This window comes from Corvus hawaiiensis, chromosome 1, assembly GCF_020740725.1.
Source record: "Corvus hawaiiensis isolate bCorHaw1 chromosome 1, bCorHaw1.pri.cur, whole genome shotgun sequence".
Classification (NCBI taxonomy): Eukaryota; Metazoa; Chordata; class Aves; order Passeriformes; family Corvidae; genus Corvus; species Corvus hawaiiensis.
In genome coordinates, this window is record NC_063213.1 from 45,723,079 (window position 1) to 45,738,875 (window position 15,797).

Sequence of the window (15,797 nt, forward strand, 5' to 3'; positions counted from 1 at the left end):
CAGTCTGAAGGGAACAAGGAACAAATCTGCAGTCCAGATTTACTATGATCTATGATCCCCTCTCCCTGTTAGGTTCATTCTTGAAACACCATGCTGTCCAAAAACCCAGGTACTCCACTGAAGAAATAAGCACAACTATAGAAACCCTATCATAAATAATGTAAACATGTATGTGTGTGTCTATGTGCATATTTTTATACATATATATATATATGCATGGTGTATATATATGAATGTGTGCATATAAATGCAACATAAAAAACCTGACTTTATTCATAATTTCCAGAATCCCAAACCTCAAATCCCTGCTCAAGCAACACTCAGTTTCTACAAGCAAGGGAAAAAAAGGTAGTCCTGAAATATAATGCCTACTACAAGCCAGGGAAAGAAGATCCAATAGCCCAGGGCCCTCTAGAAGACTGACTCATTCCTTAGACCATTCACTCCCAACTTACTTTAAATTTAGACATGCCAGTGAATCCTTATGCTACTTCTGGTGAGTCCAAAGAAAAAACAAGGTCTTCATCCCTTAAAAAGCTTTAAGGGATCTGCAAACACTAAAAGAAGATGGCTTTCAAGACAGGCACCTCACCTGGCCTCAGGTGCATTAGTATATCATGGAGCTGGAGTAAATATCTCAGCTAAGTAGAATTCTGGTCATTGATGGTTTTCTAGATCACAACTAAGAGCTAAAAATTACTCCAGAAACCAGAAGGCAAACAGTGCTGACCATAAGGTAGACTTTTAACGTAGCTGGGAAAGAAATGCATCTTAATAAGCAAAACCATCGATGTTTTCTGCAGTGGCTCCAAATTGTTAGACATTAAGAGAAAAACAGAGTAGTCTACATAAAATGACCAGCATGTATAACAGATTACAGAACTGCACTGTTCTTCTGATTTATGACACCTTCACAATCTACTTTGTACCAGTTGTCTGCTCCCTATTGCACTGTGCTCTCTGTCCCGTGGGCTCATGTCTCATAATCGAATGAGATTGATCACCCCTCAAAAAGTACAGCCTTGCCATCCTTGAACAGGCAGCTTCTATCCCTGGTGACAAGAGAGTCACCAGAGAATGAGCAGCTAGGTGTCCAAAACCTTCTGAAATCAATTAGACAGAAACCATCATTATCTCTTTCAGTTGTTGTTCCACCTTGCTCTTGCCTTAACAAAGTGAAAACTGCTGGTCCTTATCCATCACAACCACTTTCTCCTGCTTGGTCACTGAGTGGGGAAAAGGGGTAAAATGACACTGAATGGGTACTCTCAAACAATCACTTATATACATTAAAGAAGGGGAAAACAGCAGGTACTGTATGGATTCCAGTAAGGTGACAATCTGGCCACTGGAAATGCTCAGCCAGGCAAGGATACTACCCTCCATATCCTATTTTAGTAGCAAATTAGACAAAATAATTTTGTGATCCAAGGCAATGAGAGGCTTAATACCATCAGCACATATCTTAATGCCGTTCCAGAAGGAGACACTAGAGTGTTTTTGCTCTATCTAGCACTCAACAAACAAAATAATGTGGATCAGGGAGTACTGTGCCCAAAAGACAGTGTGTTCACTGTTCCCATACAGCCTCAAAACTGAAATGAAAAAACACCAGGTGACATCTGGTAATAAGAAGAGTATTGGATAGTAATTAACAATTGATTATCACTAGACAGTAAGGAAATCATGTGCTTCAAGTCAACAGCTTATGGTCCTTAAAAAAGCACTGACAACTACTGCTACTATGGGACCCAACACTTTCCAAACACTGCCAGAAGGAAAAAGGAGATGAGTCTCAAATATTAAAGGGAATTAGAAGTGCCCCCAAAACTTCTATTATACCATTGAAAAACGCTGGCAATGAGGATGTGACCCTCTTTGCACTTCTACTTCTCTCCTGCAAATGAACAGTTCTGACAGAATTGAGCAGCATTGCTCATGAAGGGGAGGCAGCTTCCCTGCAGTGAAGAATATTCAGACAATTTGCTTGAGCAATGATGGTTTTGACTTACTTACCCTGTCCAGCCAAATTAAATCTGCTGATTATGATTATGCAGGCGCTGTGGTGAGAGCAGAAAGTTAAGCATGAGAAGCATTGGTCTGGCCTGATGGCTCCAGAAATAGATTTAGCCTGGAGCTTTCTATGAAATAGACCTCCCACCTGAAAACAGCCTGCACAAGTCTACTTTGTAAAATGAAGAAGGGAGCTGGTAACACGCTTAAATCAATTCTAACAGTCATTTTCAGAGATAAATAGTCTTCAGACTCTCTAAGGTCCTGAAAACTCTGCACCATGTCAAATGCTTCCCTCTGGAACGTCAACAGTGGTGAATAAAATAAAAGCCAATTTCTTCCACTTGACCAAACTGTTCACATTTCTTGTAGACCAATAAACTCTGCTTCTTTTTGGGCTAGGCTTGCCCTAGCATATTAAGGCAACTCATTTGCAGCAGCTAGAGAAATACGACCTATACTAGCCTCCTGTGGTTCTCCAGGGATTTTCTTTCTCTCATTTTTTTTTCTCCCAGAGGCATTGCTGGGAGGTGGGGGAATATGGCAAGCAAACCCTTCTCAGGGCTCATGCCCATCATTTCACCAAGGAAATCATGATCTCAAGAGTCAAATTGAGCCATCATCATCACCACTTGTGCAAGGTCAAAGGTGCACAGAATCACTGCAGAACTGAGGATGTTGGCTGAGTACTAATAATCCTTTGAATATGTTTATCAAACAAACCAACATCCTGGAGAAAGGAGGAAAAAGAATTTGGCTCTTGCTTTCCCAGACAGCAGAAACAAATGAAAATCAGAACAAAACCAAAACAAAGTGATTCATAAATTCCCCACTGCCAGTCTTGCGAAGTCTGACACTGAAGATTCAACAGAACAACTGTACACAGAAAACACTGGCACTACAAACCAGCTGTGAACTTCATGTAAACCACATAGGTGTGGAACCCCTCTGACTTCAGCTGGGGTTAGTTAAGCAATGGAGGAAAGGAATCCATCTGTTTTCTAGGATCAGGACCTATATCACCTGTGAAAAACTGCGGCGTGGAGGTTAGGGTATGGCCAGTTACATATTGCATAGTCTGGTCTAGTCTTTTCTCTGAAATCCTACCCCAAATGAAAGCTCCAACAACTTTTATGGCTCTGCGGTAGTTTACCTCAGCTGAAAGAGTCTTTCTAATCTACATAAGATTTAATTATTCTTGTATGCATATAAAAATTATTGTGACAATGCTCAAAGGACAAAACAATTATCAAATCAAAAGGCTGACCAGGAATATCTGATTATTAATCCAATGAGGAGATAGAAATAAAATATTGTTACAAACTAAGAGTTTTAAATTAAATTATATTTTTCCTGTGTTTGTATATCAGAGAATTATATCAGGTTTATAATTTAAGAGGTGATATTTATATACACTTCCAAGACAACACAATATGAAAATGCAGCTTCTCAAGCTACATCTAACTGGAAATGCGCTACACAAATGAGTTGAAGAAAAGTGTGAACTTTGCTTGCCAGTGCTAGAATACATTTTTGCTATCATCACAAGGAGTCACATCTCTTAAATACAAAAGAAGCCTCTAATTCCACTCTTCTACAGAGTCACACACTTGTATACCCCAAAACTATATAAAACAAAGTAGTAAATATTATTGTAGATTAAAAAAATATTCAGAGGTATGCATTGGTGATTCTCTTTCAGAAAAGAGCTAATCAAGTTTTCTGTTTATTAAGCTCTCCAAATTTTTTCTTTCTGGTAGAATTTTGGGCTTGGGTGTTCAAATTATATACTGGAAGATGGATTGGTACAAGCAATGAATTAAGCACAACTAATCTGAACTCCAAACAAGAGCACAAAGAAGGGAGTGAGTTCTTGAAAATAATATCTGTTCTGTTTGGTCCATATAGAGGAGAAAACCAGGGATAAGGATTCTTGTTTCACTGTGTCCTTTGATACTTTTGGGAAGGCTTTTGTTTCATATGAAATCTCTAAATCAGAAGATGTTCTGAAGAGTGAGTAATGTCCAAGTTTGTTTCCAAATACCGCATTATGCACAGGCATTTTTGTTTGTTTGTTTAGAAAGAGACTCATGACTTTCTGCAACTATGATGAGTAGTTTTTTGTTTACACAAAGAAGGAGCTTCTGCAGCTGTTTACAGAAAAAATTCTGCAAAGTGCTGAATACCTAAGATGACACTGAAATTAGTGTGTGTGCACAAGTCAGAACGTACACAAAATGAGTGTGGGTTTCAAGTAATTATGTATCTCATAGCTTCCAACTACTATACATTGTTATCAAGATGAGGAAAAGGATAAATTTTGTAGGAACACGCCAACTTTTTGTTCTTTTTTTTTTTTTAACATAAGATTTATGATGTAATACACATCGAAAGTATCAGAAGAGTCCTTGAAGCCTTCCCAACTGTGCATTCCTCTGAAGGAAACAATGGAGCCTTTGGGTCTACTTTGGAACATTTCTTCAGTGGGCATTTACATTTCATATGATATGGAATTGTATTCCTTGCCTAGGATAGTAGACAGCAATTGTTAGATCCCCATTCTTGATCATCTTTCCCATGTTTCTCTAACTATTCACATATTTTCTCCCCATTACTTTTTATTGTTTCTAGCACTGTACTAGTCACCTGATTTCCTCATTCTTCGGCATGGTAAAAGTTTATTATTTCATTTTAATTTTCCAAAGATTTTGTTTCCTTTATTCCTGTTCCATTTCTACTTCCAGTGATACAGGTGATTCCACATAAACCACCGGTAGCAATGTGTTAACTGGAGGGCAGAGAATCTTTATAAAAAGTCTTCAGCTGTTACTGGAGAACTACCTAAGCTTTCACTAGTTGATGGCTTTTTGTTCTTGTGTTCAGAATTGAAGTGTCCATATTCACACCTCCCAATCCATGTGATGATAACAGGCACTATCGGTGTCTCTGATTTAAGCTGTCATAAGAAATACATGTCTATTTGACAAGCCACTCTTGATGGTGATAGCAATTGATTTGCAATATTCTTGCAGCTCAGCTTCTGACAGTTCAGTCAGCCCAGAAGATCATTTGAGAGGTTTACTAAGATGGGCATTTTCTTTCATTTGCAAATGAATCTTATTCTGAAGTCTGGATCTCCTTTCCAATTATGTCAGGCTCCACAGCCAACAATTGCCAAGCCTCCTGTTAAAAAAGTTACCTGATTCCCTTTTCTTAGAGACTGCCATCCATCCCCAGTGCTGTAAGTTAACTTTATTCCAAAGCCTTCTTTTCCCCCACCTAACTTAAGAATGAGAAAAGGCACATCTTTTAAGAAGAGGGAGAATTCCCTGAGTAATTGACAGTTTGAACACCAGGGATTCTTTGACCCTACATGTGATTTAGCAAGTGCATTTTTGCTGGCATCTATGCCTCAGTGCAGAATTCTCCCTGTCACCAGTATTCCTGGCTCAGTGAAGAATTTTTAAATGGGGAATTTTCAGGCTAAACAGAAGAGAGTCTGTTCTGAATTTGCAGGCTCTAAAATACACAGCTCCCTGTGACTGGGAAATCCAGAAATGAAGGACTTGGATTTTCTTAAGTAAACTTTGATTTGGGGCAGAGGAATAGGTGAGCAGGAAAGAAAACATGACATAGCACAAAACCACATAGGATTTGTGTCCCATGTCTTTGGACAGCAGATCACTGATGTAAGGTAGAGCCTTATAAGTGCTTTTAATCACCTTGTAACTGCAGCATCATAAATGATCTTTGGGGCCAGAGGGTAAGAGAGTTTGATGCTCTGTCATTTGTGATGACTCTTCTACTCCAAAGAAAGAACACTAAGAAATGCTCGATCTAATTTAAGATTTTTTTGTGTGTGTGAAAATTATAATATAACCTCAGTATATTTTGGAAAGAATTAGTCTTTTTTAATTGACTTCACAAATTATTATGTCAGCAGATGCCATGAAATTGGGTTACAAGTTGAGGACTCAATTCAGGAACTAAAAGAGGAAAAGGCAAAATTTAAAAGTTATGTATTTCTGCAGTTTTGAGATGCTGTAAAAGCTATTAAAATGAAAATTTCACTCTATACCACTAATCTTCATCAAAGAACAAGTTTACCTTTCATTAAGATAAACTTATAAAATTGCATTACTTTTCTAGCCAGTTATTTTTAAATGGATGTGCTAATTATCCCCAATTGTCTGAGTAAAACAACATAAAAGGTTTTGGCAAAATATTCCACTATAATCCGTAGTAAGAATAGAGTAGGTTATTCAATACCTATGTAATTGTGGGCTCTTACAAGAGACTATTGAAATAGCTTGCCTTTTATAATTTGAGGGCAGACTAACACTGTAATAGTAATTTATGCTATATCATGTTAGTTTCAAATTTTCTGAAGTAGTCAAAACAAGAAAATTTTCTTTTTTATAGGCTTCAGGTAACCAAAAATACAGAGGCAGTTTGATCTCCTGTTTATCTGAAGCTTTGTCCTCTGAAAATGTGAAGTCTTTCAGAAAGTTCAACTAAGCAGGATTTCTATCTATTGTTTTGGGGCATCTGGAACTAGTGGGGAATACAGAGTTTTCCCAGCTTAACATTTTGTTTTTCCATTGCACCCTGAAGCTATACAGTACACTGCCAAGAGAAAACTAATTCAGCAGTATAAATTAAAAATAGGATTCTCGTGACACAAACTGCATAAATATGGTTTACTTGTGTAATTATTTTGCAGCAGTGATATGTCTCTTGTTATGAAATCTTCATAAATTTCTTATAATGGCCAGTATGCAGAGGTGAGGATAAAGAAAATTATTAAAAATGTTACTGAGGAATTAATCAGTAATTTTTTTAGGTGAAGGCGAGGCCAATCATTTCTTTGTAATATTCCTATTACCCTTGGTTTATTTGTTCTTTAAGCAGGTATTTTCAATTATGACTTCGGTAGTGTAAGAGTCAGAACATGTAGTTTTAAAAGACAGTAATTTTAAAAAGTTTCACAGATTTGTATTGTCAACTATTATAAATACAGCAGAAAAGAAGTACTTAAACTATGCTTTAAATGAGACTCTAAAGAAAGTATTGGCTTTTCCTTGCTACTTGACAGGGAGGCTGGTGTCTTCAATAAAATCTTATCACCCTCAAAGCACCAAGTGTAGCAACTACCAAGTTTTTCAGATTCAGACCTCTAGCCTTCAGAAAGCATTAGGACACAATAATTGGCTTTTGGGAATCCAGAGCAGTATGAGTGGATGTTAGTAACCTATCCACAGATAAGGCCCAGCAGTTACAGCAGTTGATTACCACAATCTAAATGCTAAGTTATTAGTAAAATCACTGAAAAGGGTCTAAGGACCCTAAGACTATTCAAGGACATAAGGGGTCCAAGACCATAAAACATCAATTTAAGGAAGAATTTAATTTAAATTACTCTAAACATGTTCCTTACTCTATAAAATGGACTTAAAGTGAGGCACAAAGATATTAACTTAGGGGAGAAAAGATGCAGTCCTAATATACGCATTTTTAAGCAGGTAATCGGATGATACAGAAATCTACTCGGTTAATCAGCCCTCAGCCTTGTACAGGAGGTGGGAGTAGCAGCACACCCTTCTCACATGCAGTCCTGCCCTCAGTTGTGCCTAAGAGTCTGCCCAAGATGGAATGATTGTTAACCTAAGGGTCTTAGGGGGTCTTCAAAATAACTTCTTCAAAAACAAATAAAACAGGGCTCCACCAGTCGGTTGAGCTTTTTCTCTGCTCCATTTATATGAAGTATCCTTTACAGTAGCTATTAACACCTCTGAAATGGATCTACTCAGCAATTAGCTCCAGCTTCACAAATCACTTGGGTCTAGTTTCCATTTATTTCTCCCACAGAACAAAATGACAGGGCAACTTCTGAGCACTTTGGCAGTTTGTTATATGGATACATGAATTCTCTATCCTAGTAAAGCTTGAATTAGAAAATTCTCATAGAATCAATCAATCATAGAATGGGCTGGGTTGGAAGGGACCTTAAAGACCTCTCCCCGAAACAGGCAGGGACACCTTCCACTAGACCAGGTTGCTCAAAGCCCCATCTAACCTGGTCTTGAACACTTCCAGGGATGGGGCATCCCAACAACTTCTCTGGGCAACCTGTGTCAGCGTCTCATCACACTCAGAGTAAAGAATTTCTTCCTAATATCTAATCTAAACCTACCCTCTTCAGTTTAAAACCATCACCCCTCGTCCTATTACTACATGCCCTTGTCAAAAGCCCCTCTCCAATCTTCTTATAGGCCCCTTTTAGGCACCAGAAGGTGGTCCCAAAGCTGCCTCTTCTTCAGGCTGAACTGCCCCAACTTCTCAACTTGTCTTCATAGGAGAGGTGCTCCAGCCCTCCGACCATCTTCGTGGCCTTCTTCTGCACTTGCTCCAGCAGGTCCACATCCTTCTTATGTTGGGGATTCCAGAGCTGGATGTAGTCCTCTGAGTGAAGTCTCATGAGAGCAGAGCAGAGGGGGAGAATCACCTCCCTTGACCTGCTGGCCATGCAGGTCATGTTTGGCTTTCTGGGCTGAAGCACACATTGCCAGGTCACATCAGACTTCTCAACTCCCAACACTCTCAAGTCCTTCTCTGCAGAGCTGTTCGCAATCCAGTCTTGGCCCAGACTGTACTTGTGCCTGGTATTTCCCTGATCCATATGCAGAACCTTGAAATTGACCTTGTTGAACTCCCTGAGGAATGCACAGGCCTACCTCTCAAGGCTGTCAAGATGGATGGTGAACTTCCACCCCTGGATGGTGAACTTTCCCTCCAGCGTGTCATTGGCAAACTTGCTGAAGGTGCCCTCAATCCCACTGCCCATGTTGCCAACAAAGATGTTAGACAGTGCCAGTCCCAACACTGACCTGTGACGAAAAACACTCGTCACATTGTGATCATTCATAATAAAGAACTTCAAAACATATTGGATCAGATAAACTACTGATAAGAAGTTTGGTAAAACTACTCCACCTCCCAGGTACTAGAGAAAAGAACAACAAGTACATGAGGAAGAGTGGGTGTTCTTTCTACAAGCACCACCTATTATCAGGACATCATGTACTTTGTAATACACAGATGGTAACATGACAACAACAGTGAATCAGGGATGGGAAGAGTTAATGTTGGGGGCATTCTTCACTGGGTCTGTTCATGCCTGTCTATCATGAGTCTGGACACCAAAACCAGGCGCAGAAATTCCTTTACTATGTTGGGAAGAAATCCCTTCCATCTCTATGGAAGAACAGGGAGAGTGTTCCAAATCATAGGAAACAACATATGAAGTGGTTTAGCTATCCTAACTTCTACCAAAGCTGTCAAAGTTGAATATGTACAAAAACAGGCCCTACGAAATAGGAGCAATTTCATCAAAAGATACTGAATGGAATCCCTACGGGACACCAGAAACACCTGGCTTTCCAGCTCTTCTTGACTGCTGCAAGAGTTAAGTTCACTCCCTACCTCAAAGGGTCTCAAAAATCCCGAGAGTTTAGCAAACAATTAATGAAAAGAGACCTGCAGCTAACTGGACAAGTTCACACATCAGAAAGCAATCATTACATTGTATGTTACTAGCAGGTGGTTAACCATGAATGTTTATTACTTGTCAGCTACAAATGTACTTTGATTTCTTTGTAGGTGAACAGTGATCTTTGTTAATAGCTATTAGAAGTTATTAATAACAACCCAATGTCCATCACAGTTTTGTTTCATAACAGACTAAATCACGTATCTGTTGACCTTGATAGATTAGCCACATGGAATTCTTGTATTTAATACTCATTCTGATTAATCTTGATTTACTGCCTTAGAAAAGTTCTATTTGAATTATGCTTGTAATTGACACTAAGATAATTTTTACTCACATGTTTAAAAAGGCCTATGTGTTTGATTCTACAAATTAGTCTCTAAAACTGCAATTTATTGGGGAAGATGCTTATCTTCCTTTTTCACTTCTCGTCTTGGTTTATGTCTTGGTCACAAGGGCACATGCACAAACCTGATTTTGTGGTATTATTCACAACAGCAGCTTGTGTGGCATGAGTTTCCAGAAATACCATCTTAGGTAGGAACAACTCCTCCTTCACTAAGTCAACTCACAGTGAGCAAGTTCCTTTGATAACACCAGGGCAGTGAAGAAATTAGAATAGTAAAATGTGAAGTTGCTATACTTGAAACAGGTGGACCAAATGACAGATGTGCCTCTGTATTATCCAAAAGAATCATGCATTTCCATGAAATGCCTAAAGGCAGCAGTTTTCCAACCCTCTAAACTATAATGCTGACCGCAGCGAACCTTGAAAACACACTGCGAACTACCCCGTGTCCATGTTACCGTTCTTTTTTTAAGCGTAAAATCTACAATATTGTTATAGTTCTGTGTTTCAGCATCTCATGGCTATGCAAACTCTATTTACAAACTCCAGCTTGGGTGGAGCGTTGAAGTAAGAGAAGGCTTCTCTCCACATGGTGTTTTTCTGGAACGGTTTTTTCTTTGCTTTGTTTGCTTTGATGTAAACTAAAAGGAGTGGGTTTACACATCAAGAAAAATACAAGTGGATGAGGGCAAAACATCAGAAAAATATTAAAGTGAAGATGTAAGAAAATGACTGAAACAAACTGCAAGATAAAGCTTGTTTTCTCAACACAAATGATGGGTTCTCTGAAATACAGGACACCAGGAACTAGCTCCAAGAGTTTTTGTCCTTTAAGGAAATGGGCAAACACTAATTTTTTCATTCACTAACCATTCTACTGCATTTTTAGGATTTGCTATTCTTTGGCTCCCACAGCAACACTAGGAACATACTTACCTGCAATACAGGTAATAAGATATGCAAGGGCTAGGCTTATTCTTGTGCACACGCTTGATGTTACAGAGGTAACATCTTGGGACTGTAATCTGTCAGCAGGATCAGTAGAACCACTTATGTCCATACGATTCAAAGTCTCATGCAGATTCTGAGGCTTTTTTTAGCCCCACTTTTGCTCAGAATTATGAACAATATTGTAGAATTTTATAATTAAAGAAAAAAGATTATTATAAAACAGAAGGGGGGGGGAGGGGGAAGGAGAGCCTTCCTGACAAGTGATCTGTTTTTCTTTTTTTTTCCTTTAATTTTAAATAAAGCTGTCTGCGAATTTGAGTCTAGGGAGACCTTCCTTAAAATCAATTAATCAGTCAGCCTCTCTGCTGAATAGCTTTCTGGAGACAAAGTCAAAATAGGATTTGGTAGCGATGAGTGTGCGCGACTCCTGCTTAACTTTTCTCCCCAGAGCCGCAGCCTCACACTCCTGACCGCCTCAGCGGGAGGCGAAGACGGGGAGGATCTGGCACGGGGATCTGTGACCGGCAGCTCAGGGGGAAGGGGGGCCGTAGCCCAGCCGGCGGCGGGGACACCCCGGTACTCCGAGCAGGTGCCCGGGGCCTGCGGCTCGTCGCCGAGCAGGTGAAGGTTGGGTTTGGCGGCCTCGGCCCCCCCCCCGGAAAAGGAGCGACCGCCCCTCAGTTTAGCGATCTCGGCGAGGGCTGGTTGCTCCCCGCCCCGGGAGGGTGGAGGTGACGGCCGCGTTAGCAGCCAACTCCCGGCGGCTGGGTGAGCCCCCTGGGGCGGGCGCCACCTTCCCGGCCGCAGCAACTGCCCCGGAGCATCTCCCCTCGCCCCGCTGGCCACAGGAGCAGCCCCCGGCCCCGCCGCTGCCTCCGAGAGGCTGAGGGGGAAAGTTCTCCCCGCTCTCCCCCAGCCCCGCGCGGGGCCGGACGAGGCGGCGCGGGTGTCCCCCGGCGGCGGAGGGCGGCGCGGGTGCCCTGCTCCTCCCGCCGCCGGCGGCCGCCGCCGGGGCAGCACAGCTGTTACAGAGCCGCGCTGGTCCCTCCTCCCAGCTGCGGCTGCCTCATCTCCCCCCACCCAGCCCGTCCCTCCCCTCCGCCGCTCCCGACGCTGCTGCTGCTGCTGCTGCCGCCGCCGCCGCCGCCGCCACCACCACCACCTCCTCCTCCTCCCCACCCCCACCCTCTCTCTCGCTCCCCATCTCTCTCTCTCCGTCCCGTTCCCCCCCTGCCCCCGCCTCTCCCCGCCCTGCCGCCGCCGGCCCTGGCAGAGCAGGCACCGCAGGGGAATCTCGATGTAACACCATGACAGGCATCGCCGCCGCCTCCTTCTTCTCCAACGCCTGCAGGTTCGGGGGCTGCGGGCTCCACTTCCCAACCCTGGCAGAGCTCATCGAGCACATCGAGGACAACCACATCGGTGAGTGCCCGCGGGGCCGCGGCCGGGGCAGGGCAGGGCGGGCGGGGGGCGCGGGGGCCGCGTGTGCGGCGGCGGCGGCGCGGGGCGGGGTGGGGGGCACAAGGTGCAGCGGGAGCCGGGGCGCGGCGGCCGCCGGGGGGGAAGGTCGGCGGGCGAAGAGTGGCAGGAGCGGTTCCTGCGGGCGACGTGGAGCGCTCTTCGGGGAGGCGGCGGCGTGCGGCGCGGCGGCATGGGTGGGTGCGGGGGAGGCGTGCAGCCCGCCGGCCCTGGCGAGGGGGAGTTAGTTTGCATTGGCAGGAGGGAGCGCAGGAGCCCGGAGGAGGAGGCGGCGGTGGAGGAGGAGGAGGACGGGCACAGCACGCCGCCTGCTGCTTCCGCCCCGGCGCTGGCTGTCAGGGCTCCGGGGAGGGAGGGAGCCGCCGCCGCGGCAGCCATTCCGCTTCCTCCGCCTCCTCCTCCTCCTGCCGCCGCCACTGCGTCCTGTCAGCGCTGTTGCTAGGTGTGGCGGGGAGCACGGGTCGCGCTCCGGCCGCCGCAGCGCGGGAGGCGCCTCTCGGCGGAGGCACCGGCGTGCGGGAGCCCGGGGCCGGCGGCGCGGTGGGCGTGGAGGGAGCGCCCGGCGGCGGGGCCGGCGCAGCCCCCGGGGCCGGGCGGGTGGGAGAAGAAGGTGACCGTGCCGGACGGGACCCGCTACCCTGAGCCGCGGAGCCCAGGCCTGGCCGCGCCGGAGCATCACCTGCAGGCTCCCCCCGAAGCCGCCGCCCCCCGCTCCCTGAAGCCGCCCGTCCCGCCAGGGCCGCGGGGGCGGGGACGCGGCGGGGCGATGACTCGTCAGTGCCTTCCCGGCGCGGGCGCCTCATGGGCGGCGGGCGGGAGCGTGCGCAGGGGCGCCGGGGCCGCCCCTCGGCGGCGCGGGCGGCGCCCAGGGGAGGAGGGGGCGGTGTGGCTCCCGGCCGGCCGCGGGCGCCAACTTTCCCCCCTCCGGCGGGACCGGCCTGCCCGCGCCCGGCTGGGCCTCAGGCGTGCTGGAGTGCAAGGTCTGCCGGCGAAGCATCTCATCCCCAGCCGGGCACGGCATTGCCGCCTCCCCGCACCTTCCCGCCTCGGCAGGTGTGCTGCCTTGGCTGCTGCGCTGCTTGCTTCCCATCTGCATCTTCCCGACTTTCTCTTTTTGCTAATAAAATGCAGCCCTTAAACTGTCAAAAACGAGCTAGTTCTTTGAAGCAGACCAAGTTTTAAAACTAGGGGAAAAAATACAGAAGTTTTAAGTACCTAGGGACCCAAGTGTTTCACTAGAAGTATGAGGAAAAGGCTGCTACCGAACGATGAAGCTACCATGCATTTCAGTTTATTAAAGTTTTAATAAGCCTGCCTGAATACCTGAAAAAAAGCACTGAAGCTTAAATTGCGAGTGTAACGTTACATTAATGTAGCATTATAGGTCAGCAAGATGAAAGGTGTGGTTCTCATAATTATCACGATGCCTAGTATGAGGTAACAAAACCACATACCACAAAACTGTGTAATTTATGACTCGACATGGTGCAGGCATTACCATTGTGATATTGTTGCGTTTTGTTTTTTTTTTTTTTAGTCTCAGATTCTTAGCTTTTCCTATACCATGCATCACATTACGCCAGAAAAGCTTAAAGGAAATAGTTCCCCAAAATGAAAGTTCGTAAGTCATCTTATGTGTCCCTTGAGTGGATTATCAGCCCGTAGGTGCCACAGCGCACAGGGTGTCAGAGAAGATATGGTCCTGCCCATGTGGTCTGTGAGTTGCTGTTTGAGTCCCAGTCAGCAGTTCTGAGACTTCTTTGCAGAGAAGAGAACTTTATGCTGAAATACTGTATTTTTAAAATAATTTTATATTTAAGTGTATAATTTGCCAAGACTTCCAGGACACGCATCTGAGGCTCTGCACATCGCGTCACACAAGCAGCTGATTTGAGTACAAACTGGTGGGGTAGGACATGAGGTTGCTCATGCTTCATTTTTAATGTTTCACCTCTGCATGATAGCAGGTTGAACTTGACCTGTTTGTGAGTACCAGATGTGGCAATATTATGTTACCTGTATGAGACACTGGGAAAATCAGTAGGGAGTTGAACCAGTGACACCAAGTATGAATCCCAGTTCTTACATGAAGGCTCAACTCTATGGTTTGGTGTGTGCGAGGAACTCCTGCCACAGCCTAAAGGATGGTAATCTATGAAAACTCACCAGATAAGCACTCAGCCAAAAGGTGATAAACCTTTCTGAAAGCAACTGGGAAATAAAGGACCAAATGTCTGAATAGGACCTTATGTTGGAATTACTTTCTCAGTAAGATGATGCAAACAGTGTCCAGCTTTTGCCATCATGCAGGCCTAGAAATGTGCGCTGAAATGTGTTGCTTTAAAAATTGACTATGTTTTGGCATATGAAATGAAGAGTAACATGCCACGTAAAAATAGATTGCTTTGGACATTCAATGTGTGCTGCAGGAATAAAGAAAACTGAATTGAGTTATATTCCATTATTAGTTTAAATTGAAGTGAGTGATTGCTGGGCAGGTGGTGTTACAGCACAGATAACAAACTTGATGCTGCAGATAGCTGTGTGTGGGGAGGCATATATGGCACAGGCTCTAGGTGGTCTGGCTGCTGCAGTGCTGCTGCTCTGCCACATTTCACAGGATGGGTTAATTGTTCACACCATCAGTGGAGCGCTGGTAGGAATGTGGTTGTTTTTCAGAGCCCCACTGTGTATCTGAAAAGTGGGAGCAAACACTTATCAAAGGAATTTTTTTTTTTTTGGTCAGCCTTTGGAAAAAACCTCAGCTTAATATAAGGAAGTAGGACAAGAGACAATGGGAATAAAGTGATGCACAGGAATTTCCACCTGAACTTGAGGAAGTACTTCTGTCGTGTGGGTGGCTGCTCATTGGAACAGGATGCTCAGAGTGATTGTGGAGTCTCCATCACTGGAGATACTCAAGAACCATCTGGACGCAATCTTGTGCCATATGCTCTAGGATGACCCTTCTTGAGCAGGGAGATTGGATCAAATGACCCAATGTGGTCCCTTCCAGCCTTACCTGTTCTGTGAAACACTGTTACGGCATTCTGGAGGCATTTCTGAGCAATTCTGCAGTTGCTTTCTTTTTTCATAATACTAATGAATAATCATATTGTAATGAAATAATTCAGTGTACAGTGGTGTGATTTTTTTTTTTCCCACCTACATCTTAGTTACCAAGTGGGAAGCTACCAGTTACTTGAAAAAGTATCAGTGTATATAATCTGGGAGAGTTGTGGCCATTGGATGAAGGATTCAACTCCAGGATGGTGCTGGGTGCACATCCACTGCTTTGTGGGTTTTGATCAAAGACACATGAAGAAGCTCGGAAGCACTGGTCTGGGGTCTTTCATTAGGCAGGCCAGGCTCTACTGGTGTCCTGTGCAGTGAGACTGTGTTCTGCAGTCCATAGCAATACTACTAAACAGTGTCTTCACGTTTTCTGCGGCTCAC

General features: G+C 44.4%; 1 protein-coding gene across 1 annotated transcript in view; it reads left to right on the top strand.

The window, feature by feature from the left end:
- The first annotated feature begins 12,075 nt into the window (after positions 1 to 12,075).
- JAZF1 (JAZF zinc finger 1) overlaps positions 12,076 to 15,797 on the top strand; it is a 188,395-nt gene continuing 184,673 nt past the window's right edge. Inside the window, exon 1 of the mRNA XM_048302788.1 lies at positions 12,076 to 12,284. Within this exon, the coding sequence (XP_048158745.1) occupies positions 12,170 to 12,284 (115 nt within the window). The 5' untranslated portion in view covers positions 12,076 to 12,169. The remainder of the gene's footprint in view (positions 12,285 to 15,797) is intronic.